We start from the raw sequence: 15,474 nt of genomic DNA, 5'->3' as shown, positions 1-15,474 counted from the left end.
CACTTCAGCGTTGGCTTCACTTTCTAGACATTATGATAAAAGAAGGACTAATTTGATTGAAAATCAAAGCCTTTGAATTAGCAAATACATTTTGTGGAAATATTGTTTTCCTTGTTATAACCAATAATAACAAAAAGATGAAAAAAGCATATACACACACTACTGACTCATTCCCAATGGAAACAAGGTGGACTATTCATGTTCAAAACAAACAGTCTATTCGGGAACAAGATTGCAGTGTGGAGGATGAAATGTGATGCATTTAAAAAAGATAATTCCCTAACTTTGAACAATTTTAATAATGATATGACAATATCTAGCTCCTCCGTAGCTCAGGAGGTAGAGCGGGTGATCAGCAGTCTGATCCCTGGATCCTCCATTCCAGTGGAAGAGTGGTTGGTCAAGATACTGATCCTGGGTGGGTCATTTAGATCAGATCCTGATGTATGGCAGCTTCTGCACTGCAAAGCAAAAGACGAGAACGGTGCTTTATCAATGGAAGTCCATTTAGCAACACTTCTGTGAGTCACACTTTTCTTTTTTGAAAAATTTGGCATCAGTGTTTCCTCTAAAAAAACCTGTATAAAATTAACATATAAGTACATTTTATAGGAGGCAAATATTGCTGCAGGAGCTCAGATAAAGCCAAATGACTCTAGTTCATCTGGACTGCAGAAAGAGGCAAACAGAGGTCCGGTTTCTAAGACCTGTATGAAAGTGTGAAACTCCTCCCTCACCTGTCACCTTAAATACAAAGTTAAAAAGCAGCAGAGCAGAAGAAGAGAGGCAAGCTTGTTAAAAGTCAACATTCTCCAAGGTTAATGATGTATAAAAAAGAAGATGGAAGACTCCTCTGCAGCCTTTATTTCCTTCTCCTCGTTGACAGCTTGTCAGACCTTACCTTGTTCTTGCTGCCGGCTTAACGGTGAACGGGATTTAATTCCACATAATTGCTCTCTGCCGAGGTAGCTGCGGGCAGCGGTGATTTGATGTTTCGCTGCAGGCTTTTTTTGGTAGAAAGTTCAAACTTAAACCAAACAGTCTGGAAGGAGACTTGTAGTTTGACAGTTCAATGGTAAATTTGGTAATGAGGAGGGGTTTTTTTCCTTCGGGGTGACACCTTTTTTTTGGTCTGAGCTAAAAAATGTCACATTATCTCACTGCAGTAAGAGTAGCAGACGGCAACCTTCGGTGTTACCGCAGGAATGTTTGGTGTATATCTAATAGACAGAGTGAATTAAATTCCTCCACATTACAAAATGTGAAGTGTCTGAATGTAAACTCTCCTTTTTCAACATGACTCTGTCCATATATTCAACAGAATTGCTGAACTTAAATAAAAAATTGTATTGTCTGCATTGTTTTATTGATCTGCACTCTGACTGCAGGACACTTATTTTAAATAAAACAATTTATCAACTTAATATATCTATATATTTTCATTCATATATCCATTTTTTCATAGAGTTTTAGTGCACTTAACAGCATTTGTCAGCAGGTAGCAGAATGTCCTTGTTTCTGAGAGAGAATTAGTTTATTCCTGTTCTATAAAGGTAGCTTTACAATGTAAGTTTAGCGGCATTCCCTTTGTCGGCTAACTTTGCTAACTCAGAATGGCATTAATCAGCCAACAGATGAATCGATCCGTCACTTGTTTGGTGTTAAAGCATTGACCTCGACCAGGTCCAACACCTTTGGGATAAAGTGAGACTGTGATCGAGGCCTTAGTGTCCAACATCAGTGTTGTTGAGCAAATCTCTGCAGCCGGAATCCACATAGTGAGTCTGACACCAGGAGGGAATATAAAGGGACTACATATACAATGAAAGGCACTGGAGTTAAGAACAACCGGCAGAGCTGTGGATCAGCGTTTTGTGAGACGGTCCCCATTTTGTTGTCATCTCGTGCACATGCATGAGGAAGCATATGCATGTGCACGTGTGCGCGAGTGGCACGGTATATTCCTGCCAATGGATTCCACTAAACGACAGTCTGGTGGTGTTAACGTGCCAGAAAACACAGCGATGAGCCAAATCCAGCAATGGGAGGACGAGGTAGAGAACCGCTGATGTGATTAGTGCAGGCTTTTAAATGTCTATTTATTAAATGGGCTTGCATGATTTATTGGGAAGGAAGCAACACACACGAGAAAACCCCAAACTGCTGAACATTACTGCCAAAGCAAATATTGTGGACATATGCAGAAGTATTCAAAGGCCAAGAAATAAAGACCATCCCATGATCCCATCACGAATCCAAAAAAACTGCAACAATTTAACATTGCTTCAGTGTTGTGCTATTAGTTTAGACAAAAGTAGTTGATGAAAGAGCGAAGAGAAAGTATGGATTCCCACCGCTGAAAGCAAGATAAATTTCACATTATTTGCAACCCCTCTCTGCCCCTCGTCACATTCACAAAACATATTCTGCCCGTTAAGTCAGCCGAGTGCAGTTTCTCTCTTTTGCATCTATTTGCATCCAATATGTCTGCACCCAGTTTGCTGGAGCTGCAGCGACCCCAACGCGAGACGCTACGGCATTAAAGAGACCCATTGATGCACAAGGCACAGCGCCATTACTTCAGTGACTGTTTCAATCTGCTTTATTTGTCTTATGTATTTAAAAAAATCTGATGTAGGGGAGCTTGATTTGTTTATTTTTCATGACGCAACTCATCACTGCATCCCAAAAAGAATGAGTTTGAGCGGACAACTCTTCTAAATGTGCTTCACCACCAGCTCTCTGAAGACATTCATCGTTTCAGTGAAACTGTGTGAAGCTATTCCTGCTGATCTTTGTGAATTTGCACCAAATGTTTGCACATTACCTCATTTCAATATGTGCAACGAGACAACCGAGATGCTTTTTGCTTGGCAACGCAGTGGCAGTGGTGCGTTTCAGCCTGAGCGGATGCTAGCAATGACCTTTTTTGAGGTCATTTTACGCTGTTACAGCTGTGAACGTTTATATGGCTGTAAATGACATGAATTAAAATTGAAGTACAGAAGCAAGCTCGTCCCCTTTTGAACTCTACAGGGGTGAGTGTGAGTGATTTTAGTATCACTGTCAGAATGTGTCCTCTCCGTCAGTTTGCTGAAGGTTTGTGTTCCTGGAATTGAGTGGAAAAACACAAAAGTCTCTCAGAGCCGAGTTTGCACCTGTAATCCATCTTCTTGTTTCACCGAGGATTAACGTTCAACCGAAGCAAATCCTGTCTGTCATGTCGCTGACCAGTGAAATGGTTCACGCCTCAGTGGTACTCCGCAGGGCGACATCACGTCCCCGGTGTGGCGGCGGGACAGCTGGTCTCCGCTCGGTTACCTCGAGTGCAGGGTCGAGCGTTCAGCTGATGAAGTGGTTGTTGGGAATGTTTCTTTTTTTTTTGTCTATCTCTTTCTCTGAGCAGACAGGATGACATCACCTTCCTGTTTTCTTCTTTTTACCCTTTTGGGTATTTTTTTTAATTTTTTTTTGCATGAGTGAGCTTTACCTCACAGATGCTAGCTTAGCATGGTGGACTGCTGACTGGACACTTGGACGCACATGACAATCATGATGTCATGGGAATGTCACCGAGCCAAGAGGTGTGTGTATGTGTGTGTGTGTGTGTGTGTGTGTGTGTGTGCACAGAGAAAAACTGAATACACATAAATCACATTGTACACAAAGGTAGAAGAGCACAATATGTTTTAATGTAATATATCACATTGGGTTCATATTCATTATATTATTTATTTTATTTCATGTGAAAAACTATACAAATTGTACTCTATGTGTCATACATCAATTTATGTAGAGACAAAGTCACATTTCATGTGGTGAAATGTAATTATGAGAAAAGCATTACTACACGTTTGTGGAAGTATTACTACATTTATTTAACATCAGCAGTTGCTTTACAGATTTAGATTAGTCATGCAACATACAATCAAAAAATATAATATGTTGTTACTATTATTATTATTATTATTATTATTATTATTATTATTATTATTATTATTATTATTATTATTATTATTATTATAAATGAAATTAACCAGCAGTATATACTGCTACTATAATACTTACTACTACCGTAGTACTTTTTGTACCATACTTGAGTAACATTTTGAATGCAGAACTTCTACTTGAACTTTGGTACTACTTATACTTTAGGAAATTATCTGAATACTTCTCCCAGCCCTGAATGTGTTCGGAAAGACAACACACAACACAAGAACCACTTTTGCAATGATGGTTCAGAGCACAAAGAAGCAGGCGAGGCCAGAAATCAATGCCTTTCAAACCCCTCGAACAGCAAGACAACAACAGCCCCAGCTGGATTTCTATTCTTTACTTGTTTTTGTCTTGTTTACCACGAACCGTTTTTCAAAAGCAGCGCTGCAATTATTTCATGCACAGCAGGGGAGCTGGGGAAAAGCACTGAAATCAGGACTGTTTGAGAATGATTTTGCAGCAAAAACGGTTTGTCTCAGTCAGCATGTGAGTACTTTGGTCATGAAAACTGCCCATCACTCACGAAGCAGCCTGAGGTGACATCATGGTGGCTGCGGACCAGCTGTTTCCTCCCATTTCTCCTTGCTGTCCTTCCTCCAGCAACCTACATTTCTGTCTGTTTTGCCTCCCAACTGTGTTTGCTCTGTTCAAGGACAGGCATTCAGCCACAACGCTGCCATCTCATGGCCAAAACTGATATTTACAACTCTCAGTTGAATGTTTTCACTTTTCAGAGTTTGACACTGAATTTCTCACCATAGAACAGAATAATAGATTGACGGAATGAACATAACATAAAGACAAATGTTCCCGGACTTTTAGATGTTGGTATATTTCAGCACAACACTCCAGAGATCCTGTCAACAGCTTTTTATGCTCATTGATTTTTCTCTTGGTGGCACTATTTCATTTTCTTGTAATCTGTCTGGCTGTAACTATTAATACTAACTATTCACATGCATTAACAGGCAGACAACACACTGAACAAGTTAGGTGTAAAATAATGTGTGTGAACTCAGACCGGGTTTCAAGAGAATCAGACCAGTAGTTTTTCCATTAGCTTCCTGTCAAAATAGCCCAACGAACCCACAAACTGAACCCCGAAACAAAGTATTGTCTGAGAAACTTAAAAAACGAACGTCTAACATTAACATAAAAGGCAGTGAAAGAAAAAAAGGCTTTCATGTACCTTTTTCCTGTGCAAATGATTACATTTTCTCCATGAAATATGAAAGCTTTTTTTCAGCTGAATATTTGCTGACTCACTCCGTGTTCCGTCTGGATAATGAGCAGTCGAACAGAGATGTGTGGATATTAAAACATCTCACCGCTGCAGCCTCAGAGCTCCAACCATCCTCCGCCTGCTTTCCTCCAGGTGTCTCGCCTCCAACACTCGCCTTCTTTTATTTGTCCCATTTTGCACAGCTGCCTCCAAACAGTCTCACTGTTGGACAGGTACTTCCAATCGGGACCAGATGGCGCTGTGCTGATCTGTTTTCAGAGAACGGTTCTGTTGTTTGTTAGAACTTCCACGTTGTTGTTGGACATGATGTTCCGCCACAGGCAGATCACGTTCCGCGCTGCAAGCCTCGCTGCTCAATTCTGATTCTTTCGTCACATCTCATTGTTTGGTTTGCAGAGACGTCACGCAGCTCGCTGTCGTACAGAAGTGAACACTGAGGCCAGCGTTTGTCTGAATTTATGAGTTGATGTGGATTGAATTTGTGAGCAGATGATAGCAAGGACACGGAGAAAATACAATTTACAGAACGCTGTTGCTTATTTGACCTTCCTTTCCCTGTGATTTGTTGTGTTTTTACTTGTATATGAAACTTTTTTCTTGCTGCCTGTCTGGATCAGATCTCCCTGGCAACAGAGATATTGTATCTCAATGGGATCTGTCTGGTTAAATAGAGGATACGTTAATTAATTCATTAAAAATAAGTAATCAGGCCTGTACATAATTCAGCATCAGATATGAAAGCAGCCCAAAACAGAATTTAACAGATCAGATTCCATGCTGTTCACGGTGTTATGTTAGGGTTTTATCATAAAAACATGTGTCTGTTTATATTTTGTACTTTTACCAACTGTGTTTCAATTTGTTTGACTTGTAAGGATTATAAACTTGTGTCTAATAGTCCAACATAGAAAATGGGCTTTTAGTCAAGGGGAGCCAATACGATGCTAACTTAGCGTAAAAAAACCTTGTCTCTGTCTCGATCACTAAATATAATTCATAGTGTGACAAAGGGAGACACAAAGTGAGCAGGACGGCTGACCAGTCTGTTTTTGTGTTAACATGCTGTATCTCTGCAGCTCTGACATGTTTTTAGGAGGAGCACATCCGCTCCACAGAGCCTCTGCAACTCCCCGACGCAAAAGCCTAAATCCAGCTTAACATACTTCTGAAAATGAAAGTCTATGTTGGCTAGCGTTTAATGATTTAATTCTCCTTTAACACAGTGTTTTTGTCAGCCTGTCAGTGATTTGTGTTGAGAGGAAAATAACGGTAAAGATACCTTTAAAGCGAAGCATCAGTTTCACAGCTGGAGGATGTTTGAGGTCAGCTGAGATCACTGGGGGACGGGGCACTGACACACTCCGAATGAGGATTCTGTGTGTGTGTGAGGATTTTTATACTTTATCGTGTAGTTGTATGTACGTGTGTGCTGTTTCTTTGACCGCAAGCATAAGTGTGTGTGTTGTGGCGTGTTTACCTGTGACGTGGGGACATGAATCACTGAGTCCTTTTTGAAAACAGGGACAGTCGTGCGTGCCCATAATGTGAATAACATTATAGAGTGAAGACTTGGTAATAAGGTCGGGGTAAGGGTTAAGATCAGGCTGGTCGTGGTTACGTTTAGGTTTAAGCCATGTCTCAAGGAAATTAATGAAAGTCAATGGAATGTCCCCATAAGTCATTGAAAAATGCGTGTGTGTGTGTGTGTTTGTGTGTGAGCCTGTCCTTGTTTGTCTCTGTACCACAGCACAGCCTGTTGTTGGGGCTCTCAGCCTTTTGACAGTACAGCGAGGACATGTTATCATTAGCTATTCCAGCTAGAGAGCACACACATGAATACAACAACTCAGTAACAAGGGCGAAGCAACGTCAGCCTGACACTTGGTTGTGTGTCGTCAGTCCTACTTGGAACGATGAAGAATGTCATCATCTCCTCAATCGGTGGTCTGCTGTGAAAAGAGTCGATGGCGACCAGTTTCATGGCAAACTAGACATTTATTCGCCTCGTTTCTAAACTTTAACATGTTAAAATCTCAGAGAGTTGATGTAGTTCACACGCAGGTGGAAGTGGCTAATGTCTGGCCGTGTGTTGGGATGATACCGGTGCAATCGTCAGATCAGCACCATGGACAGAGCTCGTGTCAACTTTTTAAAAGAAGCTTTTTACAAGAGTTTAATGTTTGATACTGAAATAACAGAGATTACCTCCTGAGGGTGCACTATATGGCCTCAAACCCCCTCTGTATGTGTGTGTGTGTGTGTGTGTGTGTGTGTCTGCAGGTCTCAGTCTGGTGGTCGGTCTGGTGCTGTACATCTCCAGTATCAATGACGAGGTGATGAACCGACCCAGAGAGCCAGAGCAGTTCTTCCACTACCGCTACGGCTGGTCCTTCGCCTTCGCCGCCTCCTCCTTCCTACTGAAAGAGGTAATGGAACAACATCACACACACACACACACACACACACACACACACACACACACACACACACACACACACACACACACATCCCTACCTTACAAACAGGGGACTATCATGCCCAAGTGTCCAAGTGTGGACCTCTTTCTGGTGAGATGTCTGTTCCATTCAACCGCTTTGCCAAACAAGTTCACGTGATGCCAATGAAGCCCATCGCCACCAGGGAAAGCTTTCTCTATTTTGAGTATATTTTAATATGTTATATTTTTTGGTAGCATCCACTCCAGAAATGTAGCTTCCGCCATCCTTGTAGCCACTCCATCGCTACGCTCTCACCAATATGGTAATTACTCTCACCTCCAGAGGGGGGAGACAAAAGTTCCACACTCCAGCTTTAAGGTTGTTTTTTTCCCCAGAATATTACTGCAAATATTTGTTTAAAGAAATTGCCAAAGAGGGACTTATATGTCCTTCAGTCACGTCTACCTATCAAAGAGGGAACTACCTCTGTCTTTCACCTCAGCATTTGTTTACCAGAAATACTTTCTTTGTATCTTTCAACAATGGATCATTTAACTTTAATGTTATCAATATACATACAAAACAATTTCTCTGGGATACAGATATTACAAAAATAATCATGGCCACTATCACAATTGAGAATAAATAATCACGGAGATGGCTCAGTTAGCTTAACACACACAAACATTGCTGAAAATGCAGGCTTATTCAGCTAAACACACACACACACACACACACACACACACACACACACACACACACACACACACACACACACACACACACACATTAAAAAGTGCCAGCGTAGGAGCTCGTCATCTTGCCTGCATCAATATTCATGAATGTTAATAGCTTGAATACTTGAGGGCAGCAGTTCTGTCGCAGCACAGCTTCATATGCATCAGAATATCCCTGCTGCTTCTCCTCCATTCCTCCTCCTCTTCCTCTCCTCTCTCTCTGTCCGCTCCTATCTTGCCTTTTTCCCCTTTTATCTTCAGTTCTTTACTCATCCGTTGTCCCTTCCCCTATCTTTTCTTCTCTCTTCTTCATCTTCTTCTTCTCATCTTCTCCCTTGTTCTCTCGCCTCCACATCATCTTCTAGCATTTATCCCGTTCTCTCCTCTTCTTTTGTATCCTGTTTTCACCTCCTCTTCTTTTCTTCTTCTTCTTCTCCTATGTTATCTACCGTCCATTCCCATTTTCCTCCCTTCTCCTTTCACAACTGCTTCCCTTCTGCTGTTCTTTATTTTTGTCCTCTGCATTTACATCACATTTCTCCTTTTTATACGCATGTTTTCCTTTCTCTCATCTTCCTCATCTCTTTCTTCTTTCCTGTCCATTTCCCCTCTTCCTATCTACCCTCTATTCTCTCCTCATCTTCGCTGATAAAGTATTTCTTAATCATCTGTATTCATCTTTTTTTTGTTCCTTCTGTGATCCTCTCTTCCTCCTGCCACGTCTCCTCCTCTCCTTATTGCCTCCTCTCTTCTCCAACCACATTTTCCTCCTACCTCTGAGCTCCTTCTCTGCCTTTTCTCTGTCTCCTCTTTTTCTTTCCGTCCTTTACTTTTGTCCTCTCTCACTTATCCTCCTCTCTCTAATCCTCTATTGCCATTTCCCTTCTTTTATCTCCTCTGTTCTTTCTCCCCTCCTTGTCTTTGGTGTAGTCCCTCCTCCCTATTGTCTTCCCTTTGTTTCCTTTCTGTCTTCTCTTATCTCCTCCCCTCTTTCTCCTCCTTTTTTCAGTTTTTCTTCAATTGCTGCATCATTTAAACACACTCTCTCTCTCTCTCTCTCTCTCTCTCTCTCTCTCTCTCTCTCTCTCTCTCTCACACACACACACACACACACACACACACACTCTCATCCACACACCCCCTCAGCAAGTTTCAGTGACGATGTTGTGAACGAAGAGTGAATGAGCTGTGATTGCTCAGCGGACGCCGGGTGGAAACAGGAATACATTGTTGATAATGGTTCATTCCGCCACGAAGCGCCGAGCCTTTTTGTCAACTCTCTTCAAAATCATGATCATGGATTTGTTTAATTTTCTCCCCTCCTGATGGCAGTGTGTTGCCATTTAGGAAAGGCAGATGATGTTTTTTTTAATTTTTTTTATCTGCAACTCATTTTGATTCACTCATATTGAGTTTTTATTCATGGAACTAGACAGGCATCTCTTCTCTTTCTCCATCTCGGTTTCTTTGGCAAACAGTGACTGTCAGTACTGTTTGATGTATTTATTCATCTATCAGATCCACTTAACATGCTTGAAAAATTACATAACCGCAGTGTGGAGGTGGGCGTGGTGCAGCATCTGGCTGCAGGAGGGGGGAGGTATGTGGAGGCGGGAGCAGCATCAGCAGCAGGTGATCAGGTGATGAGGAAGCAGCTAAATACTCCACAGCAGGAGGCCGGATAGGACTCAGGAGGAGAGCTGGGACTGGAGGCAGTGGCACCAGAATGGTTTCAGCATGTGACACGTCATCAACCTGATCATTTCCCGGGTCTAAATTCAATGTTCATCATTACCGATATGCCGCCTAACGCGGAGATTTGCGTGATCGGCACTTATCCAGGGTCCTGAAACTTAATTAAGTAGGCCTATTCTGTAACACATCGTAGGTGTGGACGTTGCACATTAAATGTAAGAGAAGTAATAACCATTTTAAATGACTGATTTAATAAAACTGAAAGCAGAGATGCACGTTAACCTTAGAATGGTCAAATACAACGACGCCTGCAGGCTACTGTACTGTCTTGCGTGCTCCGCTCCAACGCAGCATTTAACAGCGTGGCGAAAAGACAATCAGGACATGTAACCCAGCAAAAAAAAAGAGGATGAAATACTCCAAACTAACAGTTCGTACAGGTAGGGAAACATTCAGATAGGCTACATGTGAAGAAAGGAGTGTTGTGAATTTCATTTGGAGGCAAAAGCGAAAGGAGTTTTTCCCACCAAAAAGAAGTTATTTAGGAACGAACTATATGACCAATGCAATATATTTGTAGAAATGTTTTTTTTTCCTTCCCTGAAAAGTGGGGTGGCCACTGGCCTCGCTGCCTAATAGGTTCCGACGCCAGTGACTGGAGGGTGTGTGTGTGTGTGTGTGTGTGTGTGTGTGTGTGTGTGTGTGTGTGTGTTGCAAACTGCCAAATAAAGAAGCAGATTAGACAGTGAGACGATGTCCTGTCACTCTATCTGGAGCCGTACGAACTAGAGCTGTGCGATATTACGATATATATCGTAGTACGATATAAAAATGTCTACCGTAGGATAACCCTCTGTCGTTTATATCGTAATTTTAACGTGTAGGCTACTTGTTTAGCACTGTTGCTACACGCATTTCCACTGCATGCGTCATACATGCAGATACATTTCACTTTAGTCTATGGGTCAATCCCCACCAGGTCCGCTGCGCTGCGTGTCCGCTGCGTCTCAGCTCAGGCAGTCCGCAGCTCTCCACAACAAATACGGACTTCTATTTCTGGCGGATGCCGGACAACGGCGCAGCAATTCAGCACAGGGCAAATATAGCGAAACAGGAAGTTCGGTACATACTCAACAATAAAACGTTTCAAAATAAAACACTTGTGTTAATAAAACCACTTGACTACGTCAAAAAAAGTCTTGTACTCCTTCCTTGGGAACACTGACCTTTGTATCGCTTGGTTGCTGTGTTTACACATATCTTTAACTGCAGCGCGCGATTACGTATTTATCGCGAACGACGGACTGTGCCGTGGCGGACTCAAACGCATCCTGTGGGGATTGGCGGACGGCGGACCGAAGCCGGATCGGAGATGCACCGCAGCGGAGACGCATGCAGTGGAAATTGGGCGTCGTTAACGTACACTACGGTTGTGATTTAATACGCCGTGTAAAGCACAACTCAATGTCGCACATTTTGAGTTCAAAACAACTCGATGTCTCACATTTTGAGTTCAAAACAAGTTCTGAAGGCGAATGTAACTGCAGCAACGCTACTGCGTTGTGGTAGCATTTTTACATCACCCGCAAACGTCACCTGTTTACGGCACTGGTCGCTCGGGAGTAGAACAGAGGCAAAGCAGCATGGCGGAGACGGAGGAGAGCCCAATGGAACAAGAAAATAACGTTACATCAGCGGATACAGAAGCAGAAGACCAAGAAGATTTGGTGCCGAAAAGGGGGCACCGGAATTTATATATATATATATATATATATAATTCTAAGAAAAAATACTATATTGGGATATATATCGTTATCGGGATATAAAATTAGCTATATCGGGATATAAAATTTTGTCCATATCGCACAGCACTAGTACGAACCCCAGGTGGCAACCATCCGTGCCACAAACAGCGGTTTATAAAATATTAAATTACAAAACAAAATGAAACCAGTAGAGTCAACTATTGTATTTTTTTTAAACAGATCATTTTCACACATTCTAAGAAGATAACTTAAATGTCCCTCATGGGGAATCCACTCATGCTGCTTCTCAGTATGGCATCAATATGCTAATATTGATAATAAAAAGCATAAAATAAGTCAAAATAAGAGCCTAACAGATTTTTTTTTGTGAAATATGAAATGACTAGAAGAGTGAGTTATAAAATACAAGAGGAATATATAAACATAAAATCAGTCCATCCATTGTCTACCGCTTATCCTGTATTTTAGGGTCACGGGGGGCTGGAGCCGATCCCAGCTGTCATTGGGCAAAGGCAGGGTACACCCTGGACAGGACGCCAGTCCATCGCACGGCCAACATGTAGAGACAAACAACCATTCACGCTCACATTCACACCTACGGGCAATTTAGAGTCATCAATTAACCTATCCCCATCCTGCATGTCTTTGGACTGTGGAAGGAAGCCGGAGAACCCGGAGAGAACCCACGCTTACACGGGGAGAACATGCAAACTCCACACAGAAGGAACCCGGGCCGACCCGGGAATCGAACCCAGGACCCTCTCACTGTGAGAGCCACCACTACACAGAAGGACCTGCTCTAAAACATTTCATTGAATTTCCTCCATTGTGTTACGTCCTCTTCCACCTCTGGGTGATGTAGTTCTCCCTGTTTGTATTTATTTTGGCCACTCTAGTTCTCTGCCTATTCCTAATGTGTTTCAGGTGTGAATCTTGATCGAAGGGTGGAGCCTCTACCTATAAAATCAGGTGCAGTGTTGGCCTCTCATTCAAGGGGGGCCTCCACGGCAAATTGTCGCACCTGCTGTTTTTCCCTGCTTTTGTTACCTTTTCACATTCTTGATTTTTCTCTTATTCCCCGTTAAATATCTTTTTGTAGATAAATACCCCTAGATACGAGCTCCTTGTGACTTTTGGTCAAAAACATTTATAGCTGCAGTACACATTTAAGCCACATGAGGGAGCCTAAAATGGTCTGATAATTGTAGCCTATGTATAACATTGAATCAAATAATAAATGTTAGCGTGCATTCTGTTTGTTTAAATGGTGAGAGGAATAAAAAGAGAGCCTGTTAACTAAATGTATATATTTATGTCTTATTTAATAAGTATTGAACATGTTTATTTTTTCAATAACAAAAGCTTGAAACAAAGTTGTGAATTATCAAATATCTTCAAAGGGGTTGGTTTACCTATTCAATAGGAACCATCAGAAGCACCAAGATGTTTTTCATTTTGGGATATGCTGAGTATTGCAATATATTTCAAATTATCACCTTTTTTCAACAGAAAAATATGGAGTTTGTCAAAATCTGTTTTATCTAATTAGACTAAAGAACCCTCTAAAGACTAAAGACCCTCGTTACTGAAGCAGTCCGATGTGAAGTGGTTAGCACACACATACAAGCGAACAGACTGTAGCCGGCACATTGTCATTAAAAATGAAAAGCAACCACTGTGACTTCTGTTCTTCTGTAGCTGGGACAGAAAATAAGCACTTATGTTGATTTGTACAAACAACAAAGCAATCTGCGTGTCTAGCTCTGAGTGACAACATTGTGAAACACCGCTTTTTATATGGGACCTTTCATTTGTATTTGCTAGATTCTAGAACAAAATGTTGATTCTTGGCGTCAGATTTGCCAGGCAAAATGTTTTTTCCCTGACCCTATTCAAGATAACAAGGGGTCATGTGTACGAGGAAATGGCCGTAAAAATTAGAATTGAGGGTCGTCATTGACATTTTCCAAAAGTCAGTCCCCCGGGAAAAAAGTTTGGGGAACACTGCTTTAAAGAGTAACTCCACCAAACTTTACTTGAGAAAGACATTCTGTATTTGATGTTGCAGTAACCGTTGTGTCTTTGCATGCATCGCCGTGTCCCAGGGAGCAGGAGTGATGTCCGTCTACCTCTTCATGAAGCGTTATGCTGAGGAGGAGCTGTACAGACCTCACCCCGCTCTCTACCGCCCCCGCATGTCTGAATGTAGTGACTACAGCGGCCAGTTCCTCCACCCGGACTCCTGGCCTCCACCGCAGCGGGGCCGCAGCGCCTCTGACGTCTCCTCCGACATCTCCATCCAGCTCAACCAGAACCCCCCTTCGCAGGCGCAACCCAAAGGGGGCAGCAGCTCCCAGCAGACGCCCTCTTCCTCCGGGCCTTCATCGGCGGCCAGCTACCACCTCCAGCCGGCCTCCTCCTCCTCCACCTCCTCCTCTTACCCACACCCTCTCCACATGGTCGCCACCTCCACCCTACCCAGAGCATCCCACACCCACGGCCACCCTCAGCTCCACCCCCACCTGAGCAGTCCCCCACCCCAGGCCCTTCCCATGGGGGTGCCACCCTCGGCCGTGCCTCCTCCCCGCTATCACACGCACATGCGAATGAGCGCCTCACCATGCTAGGTTACATATGCAGAGAAGGGGGGTGTGGGGGGGGGGGGGGGGCAACTGGCGGGGGATTAGATTGGTTCTGTTACAGCTCTTACACACCACAAGACAACAACACACACAAACACAAATCCTGTAGGAGGAGGGAGCAGAGTGGATGAAGGAGGGAGGTTTAAGGAGATCAAAAAGGAGAGAGGAGAAAGAGGGGAGGAGGGGAGGAGAAGCAGGTGGGCGGAGGGATGACTCACTGCTGATGCTGAGCCCGAGACGAAAACAAGACACTTGAGAAACTTTGAACACGCTGGGAGGGAACATGGGAGGGGAGGAGTGAGGGATACGATGATTAGTAGCAGCAAGACGTTTGTTGGGTTTCTGCCGGGTACATTCATCATCATTGCTGTGATACACAGGCGACGGGCTGAAGCAGCACAGGAAACAGGAAGCTGAATCATTTCCAAAACTCTGTCCATTCACAAAAAGAACACAAAAGTGAGACGGTATACCTGGCTATACATGTTTTACCCTTTCATCGAGCAAGGACTAAATATACCTGCTTTCATCAGCTTTGTAATTCCATCAACATGGTTGGGAAGATTACATCATTACATCTCCATAGCTTTGATCCCTTTCTAAATACATGTTGATTCCATGAAAGCACCCCCCTATGAAACACTTTGATTAGCAATCAAAGGAGACTGCTGTTACCAAGGGATATCAGGTGGATGCAAAACAATATTTAGCACAATCGTCAATCAAACAACCCTGAAACCAATACTATCTTTCGTAGGTATTGTCTCTTGAGACTGCTAAGAGTAATAGGGCTTCAGTTTACTGCAAGTTTGCCACAGCAACAGAACACCAAACCTTTTTTTACAGAATCACGGTAGTGAACTGCTCCGATGATAATCCTAAAAACCTAAAAATGACATTCCCAGAAGAGGGAAATGTATTTTCAGCATATCACAAATGCACAGGAGTCCAAAAGGG

At 42.8% G+C, this 15,474-nt stretch overlaps 1 protein-coding gene across 1 annotated transcript in view; it reads left to right on the top strand.

Moving 5' to 3' along the window:
• The window catches only part of cacng7a (calcium channel, voltage-dependent, gamma subunit 7a), a 37,012-nt gene extending 22,503 nt beyond the window's left edge, over positions 1 to 14,509 (top strand). The window contains exons 5-6 of the mRNA XM_084032625.1: positions 7,520 to 7,665; positions 13,981 to 14,509. Coding sequence (XP_083888751.1) covers positions 7,520 to 7,665; positions 13,981 to 14,502 — 668 coding nt within the window. The 3' untranslated portion in view covers positions 14,503 to 14,509. The remainder of the gene's footprint in view (positions 1 to 7,519; positions 7,666 to 13,980) is intronic.
• The last annotated feature ends 965 nt before the right edge of the window (positions 14,510 to 15,474 follow it).

This window comes from Eutrigla gurnardus (assembly GCF_963514095.1).
Source record: "Eutrigla gurnardus genome assembly, chromosome: 17".
Taxonomy (NCBI): domain Eukaryota; kingdom Metazoa; phylum Chordata; class Actinopteri; order Perciformes; family Triglidae; genus Eutrigla; species Eutrigla gurnardus.
This window is presented reverse-complemented; position numbering and strand designations above follow the sequence as displayed.